This window comes from Acomys minous, assembly GCF_964271855.1.
Source record: "Acomys minous genome assembly, chromosome: 7".
NCBI lineage: Eukaryota > Metazoa > Chordata > Mammalia > Rodentia > Muridae > Acomys > Acomys minous.
This window is the reverse complement of record NC_140488.1, coordinates 41185554-41205623: the sequence shown is the minus strand read 5'-3', so window position 1 is coordinate 41205623 and position 20070 is coordinate 41185554. Positions and strand designations below refer to the sequence as shown.

The following is a 20070-nucleotide window of genomic DNA, read 5'->3' as shown; positions in this document are numbered from 1 at the left end:
GTAACACCTGCAGGCCAGAAGAGGGCACCAGATCACATTATAGATGGTTGTAAGCCCCATGTGGTTGCTGGGAATTGAACTCAGGATCTTTGAAAGAGCAAGCAGTACTCTTAACCTCTGACCCATCATCTCTCCAGCCCAAATTTAGTTTTTAAAAATTTATTTTTAGAACATCTTTCCAGCTTTTTCCCCCTGTCTAATACAGGAAGAATTCCATATATATATGTGTCTTTCTTTGTTACAGAGAAATGGTGGTCCCCCTACAATGGTTCCTGTTACTTCAGGATGTTGTGTTACAAGGCAGGGCTGTAACTCATGCAAGCCAGCTTTGAATGCAGAAGATAGCAATGACCAATGTGACAATGGTGAGTCTGTTAGTGCTTTTTGAAAAATGATTGTTGTGGCATTTGTGTATCAGAACTTGGAAATAGTTTTGGTGTTTCACACTGGTAACTTGAAAGAAGTATAAGATTGTGGGAGGTGGGATGCTTTTGTGGGCAAAAGGGCTTGCCATGCATACCAAGGACCTGAGTTCAAATCCCAGACCCCACGTCACCTAAACAGCTCTTATTTGAATTCAAAATATTTTAACATTTATTGAATACTATATTCTAGTAAATGATAAGTTAATGGCAATCCTTACTGTGTTGTGGGAAATATTGCAACCCTGTATCATATGAGGAAATTGAGGTTCAAAAGCCAATAATATGGCAAAGGCTGTACTCTTGATAATGGCACAAGTACTTTGTTTTAAACATAATTGAGATACAATTTACATACCCCAAAATGTACTTACTCATGAGTGTACTTCAGTGTTTTGTTTTTGTATTTGGTGCATTTGCACAATCAGCTCTACAATTTCATCATCCCCTCAAATTTATATAACCAAACTAAATTTGTCTCTAAAGCTGCCTGTATATACTTAATAGTTACTTTTCTTTCCAATGTGGCATTTGCTTGTTTTTTTTTCTCAAGATTTATTTATTATGTATACAGTGTTCTGCCTGCATGTACACCTACATGCCAGAAGAGGGCATCAGATCACATTATAGAGGGTTGTGGGACACCATGTGGTTGCTGAGAATTGAACTCAGGACTTCTGGAAGAGCAGTTAGTGCTTTTAACTTCCAGCCCCACTTGTTTTTTTTTGTTTGTTTGTTTGTTTTTTTCCCATTTACTAGTGAATAATACATTACTATTGAAATAATTCTAGAGAATTATGTATGTTAAGGAAGTATGAGGCATTTTGAATGACTTTATCAATAAGATACTTTAAACATTTATCTATGCTTCTTATATAGAGGAAAACATTCTTAATATCTAAAGGAATTTTAAGTAGAAATTTGTACTTTTGACAGAATACCTTGTTTTCTGTTGCCTAATAAGAAAGTTGAAATCACTTTCAACAATGTATCCATTTTAAGTTTTGAAAATATACCCATAAAACATAAGAAAAAATAATTTCTGGCAATTTTGCTTTGCCAAATTAAAACAATCTGTACACACATATTTTTGTTTCCTAGGAGGATATCATGGAAATTATCTTTATTCTTCAGGTCAGTGAGATCTAAATTTAATTTGATACTCTTCATTATTTATTGAATTTCAACTAAAATAATATACTTTTTTTTGCTTTGGCTTTATCCTCTAGAACAAGACTATGAAACTTCCAGTGTATATACCACAACTGTGTCTACAGCAAACCTGGTAGGTATTTAGTAAGAACAAATACAAATATTTCATATACTGTATAGTAAAGACACAGTGGAAGCCTGTGGGAGAGCTTGTTTAGGGACTCTGATGGGGCCTTAATTTATGATTGCAAGGCAGAAACTTACAAAGTAATAGTAAATTGTGTATTGGTACTGGACACTTAACCATTTTTATTTCAATAACCAAAGCAGATCACACAAAAGAGGCTGACTTCTCTGTGTCTAAAAAGCAGATGGTTGGAAATACTTTGATAGGATTAAGAAGAAGAACTGTAGAACCAGATATGGTGGGACACACTTTTAATCCTGGAACTCAGGAATGAAGAGGCAGGTGGATAGTTTGAGGCTAGCCTGCTGAACAAACTAAGTCCAGGACAGCCAAGGCTACACAGAACCCTATCTTGAAAAAGAAGAAAAAACAAAACAAAAGAGTAACAACTTTAATCCCAGCACTTGGGAGGCAGAGGCAGGTGGATCACTGTGAGTTTGAGGCCAGCCTGGTCTACAAAGCAAGTCCAGGACAGACAAGGCTACACAGAGAGACCCTGTCTCAAAAAACAAACAAACAAAAATATTGTGTGTTCAAGGTGATCTCCTTCACACAGACAAATGACTACCGTTTTACTCCAAAACAGGCAACCTAAAAGTGCCACTCAAGGAGGTCAAATGCAAAGCTTGGATTCTGGGTATCATGTAGATACTGGATCCATACATATACATAAAATCTTGCAAATCTAAAACTAAAAATACAGTTTTTATATCAAATCTGCAACCCAGTTACATCGTGGAGTATATGAACAACCATAATAAAGTTCCTGCTCAGAATATAGGAGAAAAGTTATTGATCTATAGCAATTCTGCATACATTGTACATGTCTGTAAGCTACATATGGGGATTGTCCTGGGACTCTTAGTTAATTATCCCAAAGATTTCTTTTCCTTGACCATACTTGAAGTAGGAGTTGAAGAAGAGTCCTTGGAAAGTGAGTGTTTTTGGCATCCTACCTTGTTTTTGGTTTTCTTGTTTATTCAGTGTTTTGAAACAGGGTCTTACCATATAGCTCAGTTTGTCCTGAAACTCACTGTGTAAACAAGGCTGGCTTTGAACTCACAGATATATGCCTGCCTTTCTCTTTGAGTGCTTGGATTAAAGGCAAATGACACTATACCCTGCACACATCCTAAATCCTAAAGAAAATTGGAGTCCCAAGAATTATTTTGCTTTACTTGCACGGATTTAGTTTCTGGCTCATGATTTTTTTTACTATTTATTTTTTTTAGCTAAGAGGCTAATTTATTAAGATTTTGTGTATCAGTAAAGATATTAATATACTACTTTGATTTGCTTTTTTTTTCCTGCACTATTCCTACTTGATTATAAGTACTTTCAGTGTTTCAAGTTCTGATGAAGGATCCATACCCTGAAACTTTTCCATGAAATAATTTCATCCAAATGTGACATTTAATGTGTTATAACAAAGTTAATAAAGTCTTAAGAAATTTTAATTGATATATATATACTATGGAGCTGTTTTAGCATTTTTTTGTTTTGTTTTGTTTTTCGAGACAGGGTCTCTCTGTGTTAGCCTTGGCTGTCCTGGACTCACTTTGTAGACCAGGCTGGCCTCGAACTCACAGCGATCCGCCTGCCTCTGTCTCCTGAGTGCTGGGATTAAAGGCATGCGCCACCATGCCTGGCTTTTAGCTGGTTTTTGTCATTTAAAACTTTCAGTCTCTTGTGCTGCTGATGAAATAACTTGTTTCCTCAACCTAATGATTTCTATATGCAAGAACTCTTACTCTCTTTTATTCCAGTCTACATACTAGTAAATGCCACCCTGCACACTTCTTGTCTGTTAGTCATAATTAGAACACCACTGGATTCATTTTTTAAAACCACTTCCAATAATAACTCTTTCCCACTTAGTTTTGCTTTGCTGCATTGCAGCATCCTATTTCTAGTTACGTGTTTTAGTTGAGCTAAATTACCCCCTCCTCCAAGTCTCAATGCACACCAAACTTTATTTTTTTTTCATTTTCTCATGATTGATACTTGTGCATATTAATTAGTTTTTTTGTTTTGTTTTGTTTTTAAGACAGGGTTTCTCTGTGTAGCCTTGGCTGTCCTAGACTCACTTTGTAGACAAGGGTGGCCTTGAACTCACAGTGATCCTCCTGCCTCTGCCTCCCGAGTGCTGGGATCAAAGCTGTGTGCTACCATGTCCGGCTATATTAATTAGTTTTACTATTAACTTTTCTATACATGCACGTATTATTCATTGCTTACGTCATGTCCACTCTTTCTCATCTTACCCTTTCTTGCCCCAGGCCCCTTCTCAGTCCCTAATCATCCCTCTTCTTTCTACCCTCAGATCTTTTTTACTTTATTTAGAAGTTTATTTCTTTAGTTACTTCCATTTATGGGAAAGACAAACTAATTTTCTGCATGTGGCTTATGTTGCATAATGTAATGTTGGAACAAAAATGACATTTCTACCATGTATGTTGGTGAACTTGATATTTGTGAAGAATTTGAATGACAACTACATTTTTGAGTTATTATTAATCTTAACCATGGTAGTTTCATATACTAAATGTTTGCCTTTATGTTTTAGGGAATACATCTTATTCTGATTACCATTTATCCTCTCTCATCTCCCAGACCTCCCTCACCTTCCCAGTCATCCAGCTTCTTGTTTTCTTTCTACCTCTTGTTTAGAAAACAAATGAGGAAATAAAAACTTTTTTGAGACAAGTTTTCTGTATGTAGCCTTTGCTGTCTTGGACTTGCTTTGTAGACCGGGCTGGCCTCGAACTCAGAGATCTGCCTCCCTGAGTGCTAAGATTTCAGGTGTGTGTCACTGTGCCTGGCAGATAAAAACAATGAAAGAAAGATAAAGAAAAAAGGAAGGAAGGAAAGAGCATATGGAACAGAAACACGAACATACACCTCATAAAAACAGAAAAATTGAAGACTATATTACGTAAGCAAAAGATCAGTAAAGATGATAATGCCCAAACAAAGGGATATGAGAACAGCAACAAAAATTACTAAAAGTACTATTGAGTTTTGTGTTGACTGCTGAGCTTGTGGCCTGCCCTTAAGTGTGCTTTGTATATTAAGGGAGACTCCATTAGAAAAAACAAGATTTTCCTTTGCAAGTGGTTCTCAATTGGTAGTAGCTTCTGGGTTAGGAATGAGAGCTCATGTCTACTTCCTCGCCTCAGCATTGGGACTCCATCTGGCTTGGGTCCATGTGGGCCCTGTTCATGCTGCCACTGTCTCTGAGTTCATGTGTGCATCAGTCTGGAATACACTGTTTCCTTGGTTTCATTCATCCATCCCTCTCTGACTTTTACAATTTTTCTGCCGAATGTCATTAGGAGTCATTTTATTGCTGTGTTCCTTCAGCAGAACTTTGGTTTTCTGTTAGGCCCTTGGCCTATTCAGTCTAAGGTTCTTAGCCACCCAAGCAATGTCAGAGATGGGATCCATCTTTAGGAATGAGTCTTAAATCCAATCAGACAGTGGTTGCTTACTCCCACAATGTTTGTTGTGCTGCTATTGCACCAGTATATCATGCTGGTAGGTCACCATTGTAGAATGAAGGGTTGGTTCTCCTCTGGCAGCCTATGGAGTTATTTCCAATACCATGAACACCAGGCAGTAGGCTTTAGTTAGGCGCCAGCTCAACTTCTTCATGTCCAGTGAGGTACATAGTTGTTGTCTTCAGCAACAAACTACCAGATTGTGGAAAGGAAACAATAGCCTGTGCAAAAGCGCTAGTTTGAGAATTTCCATGAGGCCCTTTGGCTAATCATTCAATTAGATGTATTCCTGGTACTGGAGGCTTCACATGGTTAGGAAAGTTGGGCCTCTGTCTCACCTGTTGTTTTGTGACTCCATTTAGATTTCTTTTATATATATGTATATAAAGAAGCTTCTACTGTACATCTAGTCTATTCCCAGTTTCTGGCTATTATGAGTAGTAGCAATGAACATGAACGAGCTAGTATCTTTGTAGCAGAACATAGAATTATTTGAAGTAGATTCATTCCCACTTCCTGAGGAACTGCCACTCTGAATTCCATAGTGGCTGTATAAATTTGTGCTCCCACCAGCAATGAATGAGTGTTCCTTTATGCTTCATCCTCCTCAGCATGAACTGTCGTTTGTTTTATTGACCATGGTCATTCTGGCTGGTATAAAATGAAATCTCAAAGTAGTTCTGATTTGCATTTCCCTGATGGCTAAGGATGCTAAACAATTCTTCATGTGATGCTCAGTAGTTTGTATCTCATCTTCTGAAACTATATAGTTCTATACCCCATTTTTAAATTGGGAGTTTTTTCTTAATGTTCAGTTTTTTGAATTCTTTATAGTTTTTTAAAAAAAAATTAGCCCTCTAGCACATGTGTAGTTAGTAGAGATTTTTCTCCCATTCTATGACCTTCTACCTTTTCTTCCATGGTGCCCTTTACAGTACAGAAGCTTCTCAGTTTCATGAGGTTCTGTTTATTAATTTGTTGTCTTTAGTGTCTTTGCTAATAATGTTCTGTTTAGAAAGACTTTTTCTTTACTAATCAGCTCAAGACTTTCTCTTCTATCATTTTCAGTGTGTCTGGCCTTCTGTTGAGGTCCTTGATCCACTTGGAGTTGACTTTTATGCAAACTGATAAATACGGATCTATTTGCAGTCTCTTATGTTCAGCCTTCCAGTTTGACCAGCACCATTTGTTGAAGATGTCTTTTTTTTCAATGTGTACTTTATTAATTTTTTTTAAAAAAAGGTCTCTATAGATGTATGGACTTGTGTCTCGGTATTCAGTCCTTTTCTAGTGGTGAATATCTGTTTTGGGCCCAATACCATGCTGTTTTTATTGCTATAGCTTTATAGTACAATTTGAGATCAGAGATGTTGATACTTGTAGTATTTTAGGATTGTGATAGCTATCCTGTTTTTTGTGTTTTTAATGTTTCCATATGAAGCAGAAAATTGTCCTTTTAATTTTTGTGAAGAATCATGTTGGAATTTTGATGGGGATGATACTGAATCTGTAAATTGCTTTTGCTAGGATGGCCATTTTCACTTTATTAATCCCACAGACCTTTTCATCTTCAGTTGTCTTTAATTTCTTCCCTTAATGTCTTAAAGTTGTTATTATGTAAGTGTTTTCACTTGTTTGTTTAGAGATACATACACCAAGATTTTTCTTTTGAGATTATGAAAGGTATTATGTCTCTGATTTCTTTCTCAGTCTTTCATTTTTATATATTAAGGCTACCAACTTTTCTGAGATAATTTTGTATTCTATTACTTTTCTTAAAGTGTTTATCCCCTGTAGAAATTTTGTGGAACTTTTAATATTATTTTTGTATAAAATCATATTATCTGTACTTAAAGATACTTAACGATTTCTTCCTTTCCTATTTGTATACTGTTGATCTTCAGTTGTTTTACTGCTCTAGCTAAGATTTCAATTGCTGTATTGAATAGCTATTGAAAGAGTGTGACAGCTTTGCCATCTTCTGTCTTATTGTTTTTAGTGGAATTTGCTTTGAGTTTCTCTCCATTTATGTTGAAGTTGGGTATAGGCTTGGTGCTAATTGCCTTTATTATGTTTATGTATGTCCCTTGTATCCCTGATCTATTCAAGACTTTTATCATCAGTGTCAGATTTTGTCAGAGGTCCTTTTTGCATCTAATGAGATGATCTTGTTTTTTTTTTTATTGTTTGTTTTTTGTTTTCAGTCTGCTTATATGGTGAATTACATTTATCTATTTACATACATCCTTGCATCTCTGAGATGAAGCTTATTTGATTGTGTTGTATGATCTCTTTGATGTGTTCTTAGATTAAGTTGACAAGTATCTTACTGAGAATATTTATAATGGAAATTGGCCTGTAATTTTCTCTCTCTGTTGAGTCTTTGTGTAGTTTAGGTATAAAGCTAATTGTGACCTTGTAAAAAGAATTAGATACTGTTCCTTCAGTTTCTAATTTATAGAATATTAGCATTCTTTGAATGTCTGATGGAGTTCTGCACTAAGTCTGTCTGTCCCTGGGTGTTTAATTGTTGTTGTTGCTTGGGAGACTTAGTTACTGCTTCTAATTCATGAGGTGTTATGGGTCTGTTTAAATTGTTTATCTGATCTTGATTTAACATTGGAAGGACATATATGTCCATCTGTCCGTCCGTCCGTCCGTCCGTCCGTCCGTCCATCCACCCACCCACCCATCCATCCATCCATCCATCCATCCATCCATCCAACCATGTCTTTTAGTTTCTCCAGTTTGGAGTATAAATTTTAAAAGTATGTCCTTATGATTCTCTAATTCTGGTGTCTCTTTGTTTCCAACTTTATTAACTTGGATCTATTCTTTATCTTTTCTTCAGTCTGGGTAAGAGTTTATCATTCTTATTCATTTTCTCAAAGAACCAACCATTCTTTGTGTTTTTATTATTGTTGTTCTTGTGTTTCTATTTTATTGATTTCAACCTTGAGTTTTAATTAGATTTTGCAATTTACTCCTTTTGGCTGTTACCTTTCCTTCTAGAACTTTCAAGTGCGTCATTAAGTTTGTTTTTTCAATTTCATTCATTTCTAAAATTTTTATTTTCTACTGAAATTTCGTCTTGACTAATTTTTTATTCAGTAGTGAAATTGATCCATTTCCATGATTTTGTACATTTCTTGTTGAAATCTTCAGCTATATTGCATTTCTTAGGTGTTAGTATAGGATTATCGGGTTCTGGTGCAGGCATATGTTCTGGCTGTTAAGGTTTATGGTTTTGCACTAGTGTCTAGTTATCTGGGTTTGGTGATTCTAGGTGTTAATAACAGGTCTTGTCTTTGTTGGCTGGGAATTCCAGCCCTTGATATCTTTTGCCTTCTCTAGGTATTAGGAAAGTGTGGTAGCTGTATGTTAACTGCTATTGGGTGCTTCTGCAGATTAATGAGTGTCTGAGAAGATGGAAGGGTAGGCTAGGAATAAAGGCAGAGAAGGGCTTTAGGAAAGAGATAAGGGGATTCTGTCCACATCAAGAAGTGGGTTCCTAGGGAATTAGTTGGAAGTGTGGTGGGGAAGAGGGAATCTTGCAAGTAGGTTGATGTATCCTTACATCTGGAGAGACAGGTATAAAAAGGTTAGGAGGACCTTGGGTCTGAGTTGGGAGTATCCGGTGAGTGGAGTTTGAGGTGGGGAGCGGGGAGGGACACATGTAGCAACCTGGCTGAGGGTGAGAATGGAATGTGGAGATGGTAATGAGGGACAGGAAGGATAGTTGAATTTCCTACCTCAGTCCCTGTCAGGTGTACCCACCTAAGGTACTGGGTAGAATGTTTTTCTAGGTATTAGGGCTGGCAGAAAAGAATGGGGATAGATAGAATGGGCTGGTGATAGGTCAGACAGTCTTCATCAAGTCTTTCTCTAGTCTCCCAGAAATAAGAGTGGTGTGGGAGGAAAACCCCTGCAAGCAGGCCTGCTACAGGGAAGAGGATGAAACTGGATAGATTATAATGGAGGATAGGAAGGAGAGTGAAAATTTCCTTTGGTTTCCCTTTATTCAGTTATATTTCTGTATTTATTAAAGTCTCTCCAGCTTCAGGACGGTGGACCTCAAGACACAGTTACCTCATATAACAACCCCCAGAAGGTAATCTTCATAGTGTTACAAACAGTCATTTACAGTGAGCTAAACAGAAGAAAATGAATATTTTCTTTCACTTCATCATAATTCTGAGCAGATGTTTATATTCCATTAAGTATTATTGTGCCTTCTGTTACCCAGTACAATGATTAATACATTTATTTATTTAACACATCAAATTAAGTCTCTGTTTCAGATACTATTATGTGGTCTTCTGTGAAATTTTTATGAATCAGTCAATAGTAAATTTTTTTTTAAGTCTCTTTACTGAAACACCAATTTTTTCAAAAATGAGTAGAGAAAGAACAATTGAGGAAAGAAAAATATTGACACTCTGGGAAGAGAACATTTTCAGGAGCAGTGAATATGGCCCTTTCCCAAGAGTTCAAGCAGTTAAGAGGTCAAAGATTAGCCAGAGTCTAGTAGGATTTGATGACTTTGTAAATTTAGATGATTGGACTGGGTAAGAGCCATATTGTAGTAGTGAGAAAAGCTAAAGGCTGCCAATGAAGACAGTGTTTAAGAGTCTCTTATTTGTTTATTATATTTATGTATAGCATATGCCATGGTAAAGTAGTATGTTCTCTTGAAGAATTTTGCACCTTAATCATAAAAATGTTTCATTCAGTTACACTTAAATACAAAGCAGCTCTTCTACCTGAATATTTATGGAAATAAATACATATATAAGTGAACATGAGTATATATTACGTATGTGTGGGAGCCTAGAAGTTACCATTTCAGGAACATGGCAACTACACAGATAAAGAACAGGAGTTGGAGGGAAACTTTCCCTCGTGCACAACTTGATGTCTTTATTGGTTTTATATTAATGTGTTATTTTTACAGAAATATAGCTCTCAGCATAGAGATCCTGCAAAAGAAGTAACTTTTGTATGATTTGCATGCAGATTGACTTCTCAGTGTTATGTCAACAGAGAAATAATAATTTCCTAAATTTAGGTTCAGAGGACGAAACAAATACGGTTTGGGAAACCAAACTTAAGAATTCTAATCTTTCTTGCACTTGTAGGTGTTAGACAATTCTACTGCAATTGCAGTTTCCTGGGACAGCCATGTTCCTGTTCCAGTTCCAGTCTTATCTAACAGTACAACAGATAACCAAGCTATTAGTACCACTGATGTTTCCTCACAGGATGCCATACAACCAGTCTTTGTACCTCCACATACACAAGATAGTTCAGGTGAGTTATTAGTGTCTATTTACTCTGGAAACCTTTTTCTACTCATGGATATGTATATACTTTTGTTCTAGTTATTAGGTAGTATGTAATTTAAAGAAATAAATGTTAATTTTTTCTTAATGTGTATATGGGGCAGAGATGAGCATGCTGAGGCTTGAGAAAATTATGGAGTTGATTCTTCCACTTGTATGTGAATTTTAGGGATCAAACTATATCACAAGCTTTGTATAGCAATTTCTTATACCCACTGAGCTGTCTTTCTGGTCCCATAAATTATGTTTTATTACTTAAGGATAGACATAGAGACTGTTGTTGTTGTTATTATTATTATTATTTTGTTTTTTCAAGACAAGGTTTCTCTGTGTAAAAAGCCCTGGCTGTCCTGGAGTCACTTTGTAGACCAGGCTGCCTCTGTCCCCCTGAGTGTGGGGATTATAGATATGTACTACCACACCCATTGTTATTTATTTATTTATTTATTTATTTTTGGTTAGTTATTTTTATACATTTCCTAAAAGTTTGTTATATAACTCATACCCATGTAATAACTCCTTGTCATGAGAATAGAACCACTGAATTCTATTAAAGTAATTTTAGAAGACTGCACAAAACAGTGAGAGGAAACTAAAGAATTGGGAAAGCCACCTTGTATCTTATCTCATTCTCAGTTTTATGAAAGGAAAGTTTACATAAATGTAAACATAATTAAAACATGTTATGCATGGGTATCTCAAGGAAAAAGGACAGACTACCCCTCCAAATAGTAAAAGCATGTCAAGCTTACCTACTAAACAAAATTAAACTATAAACAAATATAAAAACCTGTACCAAACTATTTCATAATATGGCAAAGACAGTGATAAAGTACCACAAGAATTCAATGACAAATTAGAATTAGAAAAACTCATGTGAAATGATAGAATTTGGAGAACTCGAAGCAGATCATTTCAATAATGAAAAGCATAAAGAGCCTAGAGAGATAATTTACAGTACACAGTGCTTCAAGAGGAATGAGAATATAAGAAAAAAATCTATAGTTAAAAAAGTCAAAGATAATGATTCAAAAGTGACATGTTGCAGTTAGGTAAAAGAGATCAAATCTTGATAGAAATCCTTTGAAGGAGAGTATTGAAGGGAGTGAAACAAATGCTAAATGTATAATTGAGAGAACTCTGTTGAAGCTAAAATCATGAGACCTTAGAAACATGCATAATAGCACCTTGCAGAGATGAGAATATCAACCCGAGTCCTCGGATTAAAGGTGTACACCATTGCACCCTGCTTAAGAAATCATTCTTAAGGCTGATCCAGTTTCCCAGATCAAGCTGCCTGTTTGCAGGAAATACCTGAGTGCATTTTGAACTATATCTTCAATATGTAATCAACAAAATGTAGAATGTGTGAAATTCAAAAGGCCAAAAAGCTCAAGTTCTTCAAAAGAAAAAACATAAAGAAATATAAAGGAGAGAGGAAGGACAACTGGGTTAAAATTAAAATTGAAGCCATAATAAACTTTTGAAGAAGGGTAAGATTTTTAAAGTTGTCTGTAGGTACACATTAGGTAGGAAAATTGAGGTGAAAACCATACTGAAGTGATTAATGTTAGAGTGAGAATTATTATTAATCATGTAGAAGTGAAATGGCGTGGACATAGGGTAATTGGAAATGGCTTGGGGTGGCTGACAGTTTGCCTCTACAACTAGATACTATTTTACCTTAAATCATTAAGCCAGGTATTGCACAGTGCTCAGAACAAGTACATGCAAAAAAATGTTTATGATGGGACTCTTTTTATTGGAAATCTCATTCTGAGATCCTGGATTTACTACATATTCCTAAATTTGGGAAAACATAGCTTGTCTGCCTCCAGCAGGGGCCTGAACTTAAAGTATTGAAATCACAGCTAAGTAAAGGATTTTAATGCCTTTGTGCTCAGTGTCTAAAATTTTTACCAACAAGCCTGGTGATCTGAGTTTGATCCTTTGAGCCTACATGGTGGAAGGTGAAAACTGACTCCTGGGCTCCCCACATGCAAGATGTGCCTGCCATATAGTCTCCCTACACACACACACTCTCTCTCACACTCTCTCTGTCTCTCTGTCTCTGTCTCTCTGTCTCTGTCTCTCTCTCTCTCTCTCTCTCTCTCTCTCTCTCTCTCTCTCTCACACACACACACACACACACACACACACACTCCCCACACTCCCTCCCTCCCTCTGAATTTGAGGGTAGCTAGTCTACATAGTGAGTTGAATGAAGTTCAACCAGGGCTACATAGTGCAGGGAAGAAAGGTGCTTATTATAGCATCACACATTTATAATGCCATTTAGGGCAGAATAAATTTGATTTCTTTCAGATTTGTGACAATTTATGTTGTTACCTCTAGGTCTAGTAGTTGGCTTTTACCTAGTGATCATATTCACATTTCTGTTTTCAGGTAATGGCCTTACTTCATTTTCTTGGTACTGACCATTAAACCTAGGCCCTTGTGCATGCGTGCTTAGTACTTGGTACTAAGCCATCCCTAGCTTTCTTTTCACATTTTATTCTTTATAGGAGTCTCACTAAATTGTCTAGGCTGGCCCTGAGCTTATTCTCTAGTCCAGGCAGGCCTTGAAATTGAGATCCTTCTGCCTTGCATTCTTAAGTAGCTGAGATTACAAACTTGTTCTGCCAGACTCCATTTCCTTTTACAGAAACGCAGTATGATTTGTTTTGAGTACTGGTTTAAGAGATAAGAAAAAGAACTTTGTTGGAAAAACCATTTTATAGAAACATCCAAGCATTAGTATGCTCTGATCATCAAAATCGCTTTTCTGTAACTATGAAAGTAGACATTTCTAAATTTATAGCACAACTCGAAAAGAGTTATGTAAGCTGTCGAAATTTGCTGTGTTTAACTTTAATAAACCTCATTTTCTATTGTTCAGTTAAGTTAAATTTTCACAAATGCACTGTTATGTAAGCAATGCCACAATCAAAACAGGATTGTTTCTTCATCCCCATTTCTCTACCCCACCCCCCAAAAAAACCCTGCTTATGAATTATTTTGCTTTGGTGTCACCTGTAGATACATCTCCTATTACTATTAGCATGTAACTGTATAAAAGGTATATATATGAGTGTATTATTGGCCTTGCCAGTGAATGAAGGCAAGGTACATTCTTTGTAAATTTCCAGGGTAACAAATTCAGCTTGTGAATTGTTTTAAATCTAAACTCCATGTGTTAGAGCTTTGAATTTAATGCTTTACTGAATGATGAGATGAAACTGTTTATGCCTTCTAGTGTTAAAATATAATGTATATAGCACAGCTTTGAAGTTTGGTAATTTAATTTATCAATTGACTAAAATCCAGTTAAATTTGAAGAATTGAGTCATTAAGCATTTACCAAAATACCACATGTTTAGTGAGTGTATTACATGCATGCAGGTAAAAATATTAGGTTCAAAACATTGTTTATCATCATAGGGGTTTGCAAACATAATCATATTTCAATTTTGCATTAAAACTGAAAATCCTAGATGAATCATTTTAAAGTGTAATAATGGATATAGAATGGTACAGGGATACAGTATTGTATCTAGCCCATTTTTAGATTCTGTGTCTCCTTAGAACTGGAACTTCATGATTTAAAGTTCCCTACGTTCTTTCAAGGCTGCCAGGAGAATATGTAATGTTGCTAAAATCTCTGTTGTGTGCATTTTTGTCTCTTGACCAAGAGTATGACAGGTTGCTTAATTGGGTATCCTCCCAAGTGTTTGTTTTTAAATCAACCCATGAGAATTCTATAATGTTCTGTGATTATACAGGGGGCAAAAACACAGGCTAGCTACTGCTTTATAAGGGGCAACAGCTGTGCGTTGCTAGTCGTGTTTTATTTGTTAGTTATTGCCATCCTACTCCTAATAATTTTCTGATTTCTATTGCTGCAGCCTTTCTTCAGCCTGCTGCTGCTGCAGCAGCAGTGGCAGTACCACTACCACCGCCTCCACTTCCTCCTCCTCCTCCTCTTGAAGCTGGAGATGCTTCAGGCTTATCTCTACCACTACCACCACCACCTTATTCCTGTGATCCAAATGGAAGTGATCTGCCCCAAGGTACTGTATTTTGAGATTTGGTATAGGTTAATTAGGTTTAAGATGTTTTTTGAATCTAGAATATTGTATGGATGATTGATGGGTACAGAACCAAATGGGAGTGATTTGAGCTTATAATTCTAGGTGACTAGCAAAAGGAGCGACACTAGTGGATAGTTGGATTTAATTATGACTCTTTTTCTGTTTCTTTCTTGTAGCTAGCTACATGTCTTTCATGGAAGAGACTCAAAAATGGATAGCTTTGGGTTTTTTCTCAAGTATTTTATTTTAAATCGGGAGTTAATTTCTATTTCTTAAATTCTTTTCCCAAGTGCATGGAATTGTTAACCTTTTTGATATTTGGTTTACCAACTGAATTTTGAGGACATGGAGATAGCTTCTAATCATCTGATCTGCTTTGAATATCTACTATGTTACCCTGCTTCCTTAAACAACCAGCAGTGATTTTTCCATTGAAGTTCTTTGTTGCCCCTCAGTTTGGCAGTATTACTCAAAGAGAATTGTAGTTGTAAGTCGTTAGCAGCTTGCATATACTTTCTTGCTTATAACATTATCCTAATTTTTTCCTAGCTGCTGCTTTTTTTCTGAGTTCTTTCTAGACCCTGATCTAGTTACCAGGATTTTCTCCCAATTCTGTTCTGTTCTTTTTCTAGCTAGCCTTTGCTCAGAAATTTTAGTTGCTTACTAGACATTTTCACTTAGTGTTTTAACTTTCAATCTCAATGGTCTCTAATGAAATACCTCATCTTTTTCCTCTTGTCTTTCACCAGTCAACACATTTTTATTCCTCTTCTTGGTTTCCTATTTTGTAAGTATTATTGTTGTTTCTACCTAATTTAACCCAATATCTAATCCTGATTCCTTTATTCTGACTGCCTTTGGTGCCCAAATAGTATTGAACCGTCACATAATGTTGATTTTCTATTCTTAAGCATTTTATTGTGAGGATAATCAAATAAACATTGCTGGTTTTTAAATGACAATATAATTACCAGCAAGATTATGTTGTTGATGTTCAGCTATATTGTTTTAGCGCATATTTGCTCATTGGTCTTTTATCTGGAAATTACTTCATCTTGCTTTGGATGGCTTGAAGGGTAAATTGTTTATGTCAGTAGACCCATCCAACCATAAAGGATAATAAAAATGAGTATATATACACAATGGAATACTATTCACTGATATAAAAGACAAAATTCTGTCATTTGTGGATGAATCTAGAGGACATACATAGTATTTGGTAAAATAAGCCAGGCACAGAAAAAAAAAGAGACAAGTACTGCATGTCTCAATATATTTGTGAAATATGAAAACATGTTTGTTATCTCATAGAAAGAGAATAGGATTGTAATTCCTAGAAGTTGAAAAGAGTATAGGAGGGTAAGTGAAGGAACATTGTCCAAATATCATGCCTGCTTAGCAGATATTTACTAAGCTATATCTCCAGCCCTTTCCCATGATTTACTTATGTCATCTTCCTGTCTTTCCTTTGGCCCATCCAATTTTCCCCTAGATATCATCATTGCTTTGAACTTTTGTTTTCTACCATTCATTAGTTTTATATGTGGGTTAATGTTCTTGAAATTAGTGATTCACTTGTTTTTATATTGGTTTTTTAAGTGAATATTCTACAGTTTGTTCTATTTTTTAAAATTATAAATTCTTTGAGAATTTCAAAAAATATGTTTTGAACATATTCATCCCCTTCAAGTTCTCTCTTTACCACCTCTCAACCTTCCATCTTTTTCTACACAGTCTTGAGATTTTTTTCCTTTGCCCATAAAATCCAGATTGTGTTGTCCAGCTATTCTTGGAATTGCGTCCTGTTCTGGCGTGTGGTCAGCCCACCAGGGGTCAAGTCATTAAAGAAAACTGACTGGCCCCCTTGTAGAAGCTATCAATGCTAGTAGCTCCTAAGTGAGTGGTAGTATTACATATCCACCTTTTCTTTATGCTGGGATTTTGTCATGCTGGATTGATGAGCTTTGTATCACCATACCATGTAAGATAATAGATTTCATTATGACATTTTTATACTATGTATCATTGTACTTTGACGATATTCACATTCTGACTATCATCCCTCATACTTGATGTTCCCACTGCTTACTTTTTTCTAGATACTTAGTTTCTTTCTCCTTTCATGTCTTTTATATATGTTTATTTTCTCTCTCTCTCTCTCTCTCTCTCTCTCTCTCTCTCTCTCTCTCTCTCTCTCTCCCTCTCTCTTTTTAATTTATTCTTGTTACATCTCAATGGTTATCCCATCCCTTGTATCCTCCCATTCTTCCCTGCCTCCCATTTCCTATATATGCTAATATGCAGTTAATATGTAGTTAAATCTAGATTCACATACGACAAAGTAATTTATCTTCCCAACCTCATTACTCTTTCTTGTATTCCCGTCATCTTCCTTTTAAGAGGCCTTCTGTCATTCATTCCTCTGTTACTTTGATGTTTCATCTTCCAATTTTATCCTTTTAGTGCATCAAATACAGTTAATATTAGGAGGTTAACCTTGGCATGAATGACTAAAGATACCTCCTTAAAGAGTTCTAGGCCAGGCATAGTATTGCATGCCTTTAATCTCAGCACTCAGGAGGCAGAGGCAGGTGGTTCTTTGAGTTTGAGGGCATCCCGGTCTGCATGAGGAAGTTCCAGAACTTCCCAGGGCTACAGAGAAAAACTCTGTCTTGAAAGACCCCCCCCCCAAAAAAAAAAGCCCTAAAAAACTAGATTCTCCTCATGAAAGGATACATTTACCTGAGTCTGGCTTATTTCACATATGATCTGTAATGCCATTTATTTTCTGATAGCTGTCATGATTTTACTTTTCATATATGAATAAGACTCTATTGTGTATATGCCACCTTTTCTTTATCCATTCATCTGTCAGTAGATCTTTACGCTGGTTCCAGGTCTTGGCTTTTGTGAGTAATAGCATGTTTTTACAGTTCATCCTTCTTGTAATAGGTAACAGTATTTCGCTCTATAGTTTAATAATAATGATTGATTGTTCTATATTTATTATCTATAAATGGATGGTGATTTGAGTTGTCTTTACTTTTTGACTATTAATGATACTGTTATGAACATTGATATGCAGGCTTAACTCTTGATATTTGTGGGTACCAAAGAATTTACTTCCTCTTCTTATATTCTTTAGCTTGAACATCTACTTTATATCCCCTCTATATTAGTCAAAATACAAAATGATTCTTTCAAAATGGCAAAAATTATGTATTTCTATAAGGAGGTTGTCACTTAAAGAGACTTTTCAAAAATTCATCTTTTAGTGGAACTTGGACTATAGTAATAATAAAAATATGCATGGACCCAGGTCAGTCACATTCAGTTAAATATACTCATGGATATAATTAAAATACTGAGAACAAGGCTAAGGATTTTGCTCAGTGGTAGACATCCCAGTTAATGTTTTCAAGGCCTTGGGGTCCATTCTAAACATTAAAATAACTTAAAATAAGAATGCTTACATTTTTCTCTTTTTCTATACATCTAATTTTGGTTAAATTATGAACTATTTGAGTTGACTTCTATACTTGGAAAACTTTTACAGTCTTAGGCATTAATTCATTTTCTCCTGTCTTTGGAGTTCTGATGATGGTGTGTTATGATACATCATAACAAGATGAGTTGTTTCATATTATGCCAGCTTTCTCGGTGGGCATCACTCCCCAGCATTAGTAGAATAGCAGTTTATACTGTTTAGTATTGTTAGTAACTGAGGTAAGGTTGTAATAAAATTCCCATCTTGAAGCAAGCAAGAAAATGTCTTTAGTATTGAGAGAACACCATTCTAGTAGTATCTAATACTAAGAACAGAAATGAAATTTGTATTCTATAATTAAACCTTTTGTTGCAAAATAGTCATAGCTATGCCAAGTGAAAAACAGTCCTTTAAAACAAAATTGACAGTTGTGGTAGTATGTGAGATGGCTATGTCCATAGCAACTTGAATAATGCTCAGAGAAAAAGTTTATAAATGATAATTCAGATTGCTTACATCAATAAAATTTGTTGTGTTTTTGTTTTAGATACAAAAGTTTTACAGTACTATTTCAATCTGGGATTACAGGTAGGGTTAATATTAAAATTTATTGATAAGTCCTGTATTCAACTGATAATTGTTTTGAGAAATCAGACTCTTGAACTTTAAAAACCAAGAATGCTGTGAATGTTTAAAAGGTCTTATTACTCTTAAGAGATCTCTGAAGATTCTGTTGGACAGTTTTATACTTTAGCATGGTACAGTTTGTCTTATAAAATGTTAAAGAGTGAGGGCTGCACTTTAAGCAACACAAATTCATATATATTAGATTAGACTTCATATTTAATATTATATACCAGCCCTTCTGTGTTACATACTCAGGATGAATTGATTATTTATTGTTTACTTAATATCTTATAGAAATTTCTGTATTCTGTGAAATTAATTAGACCTAGTTCAAAGACATTTTAGTAACCTTTTAAAGCACTAACTTTAGATACTTGCCAAATTCTTCGCTGAGTTGAGAGGTGTAGGTACTAACATATATATTAAACTATTAGTCTCTTGAAAATGCCTCAGTAGTCCATAGTCCCTCACAATAATTTCTCTTAAACCTTAGACATAAGCAGAAATCTTTCTTCTCCATATAACATACATCCAAATTACGAGCAGTGGGATAGATATTCTTTGATATTATCTTTTTAAATTGTTTTAAGAGATGATAATTACTTGTCCCTTCAAGTATTGCATTCATATGTGGAAACTTTGATACATAATTCACAAGACTGAGGCATTTAAAAGTACTTGTAGCCAGGCATGATGGCACATGCCTGTGATCCTACCTAGGCAAGAAGCTGAGGTGAGGATCACTTCAACTCTTTATTTCACAGGAATACTATTTTACTTATTTTATGTATATGAGTGGTCTTATTTCATGCATATCAGAAGAAGGAATCAGATTCCATTACAGAGGGTTATGAGTCATCATGCAGTTGCTGGGAATTGAACTCAGGACCACTCGAAGAGCAGCCATTGTTCTTAACTGCTGATCTATCTCTCTAGACCACTTTTTGCCTTTAAATATTTGATAGCATGACTTTTTGCCTGTGTAGTATTCTGCTATGAATATATATGATTCTCACAGCACCATATTGTTGAATACTTAGATTTTTCACTAGTTTTTACTTTAAAAAACAATGCTACAAGTGGCATGTTTGTGCACAAGTCTGTTTATATCTTTGATTTCCTTAATATGATTTTCTAAACGTATCCCTAGGTATAAATATGAGCAAAAGGTGGTGTAAAAGATCTTAAAGTTCTAGTTTAAAAAATTTTTGTACATAGCAGATGTCACAACACCTGAGAATTGACACCCGATTTCTTTAAGC

At 35.5% G+C, this 20070-nt stretch overlaps 1 protein-coding gene across 1 annotated transcript in view; it reads left to right on the top strand.

Moving 5' to 3' along the window:
• Positions 1-20070, top strand: part of ALG13 (ALG13 UDP-N-acetylglucosaminyltransferase subunit) — a 63149-nt gene that overhangs the window by 39242 nt on the left and 3837 nt on the right. The window contains 7 exon segments of the mRNA XM_084788953.1: positions 245-365; positions 1524-1556; positions 1652-1707; positions 9310-9372; positions 10400-10571; positions 14509-14673; positions 18729-18769. Of these exon segments, the coding sequence (XP_084645079.1) occupies positions 245-365; positions 1524-1556; positions 1652-1707; positions 9310-9372; positions 10400-10571; positions 14509-14673; positions 18729-18769 (651 nt within the window).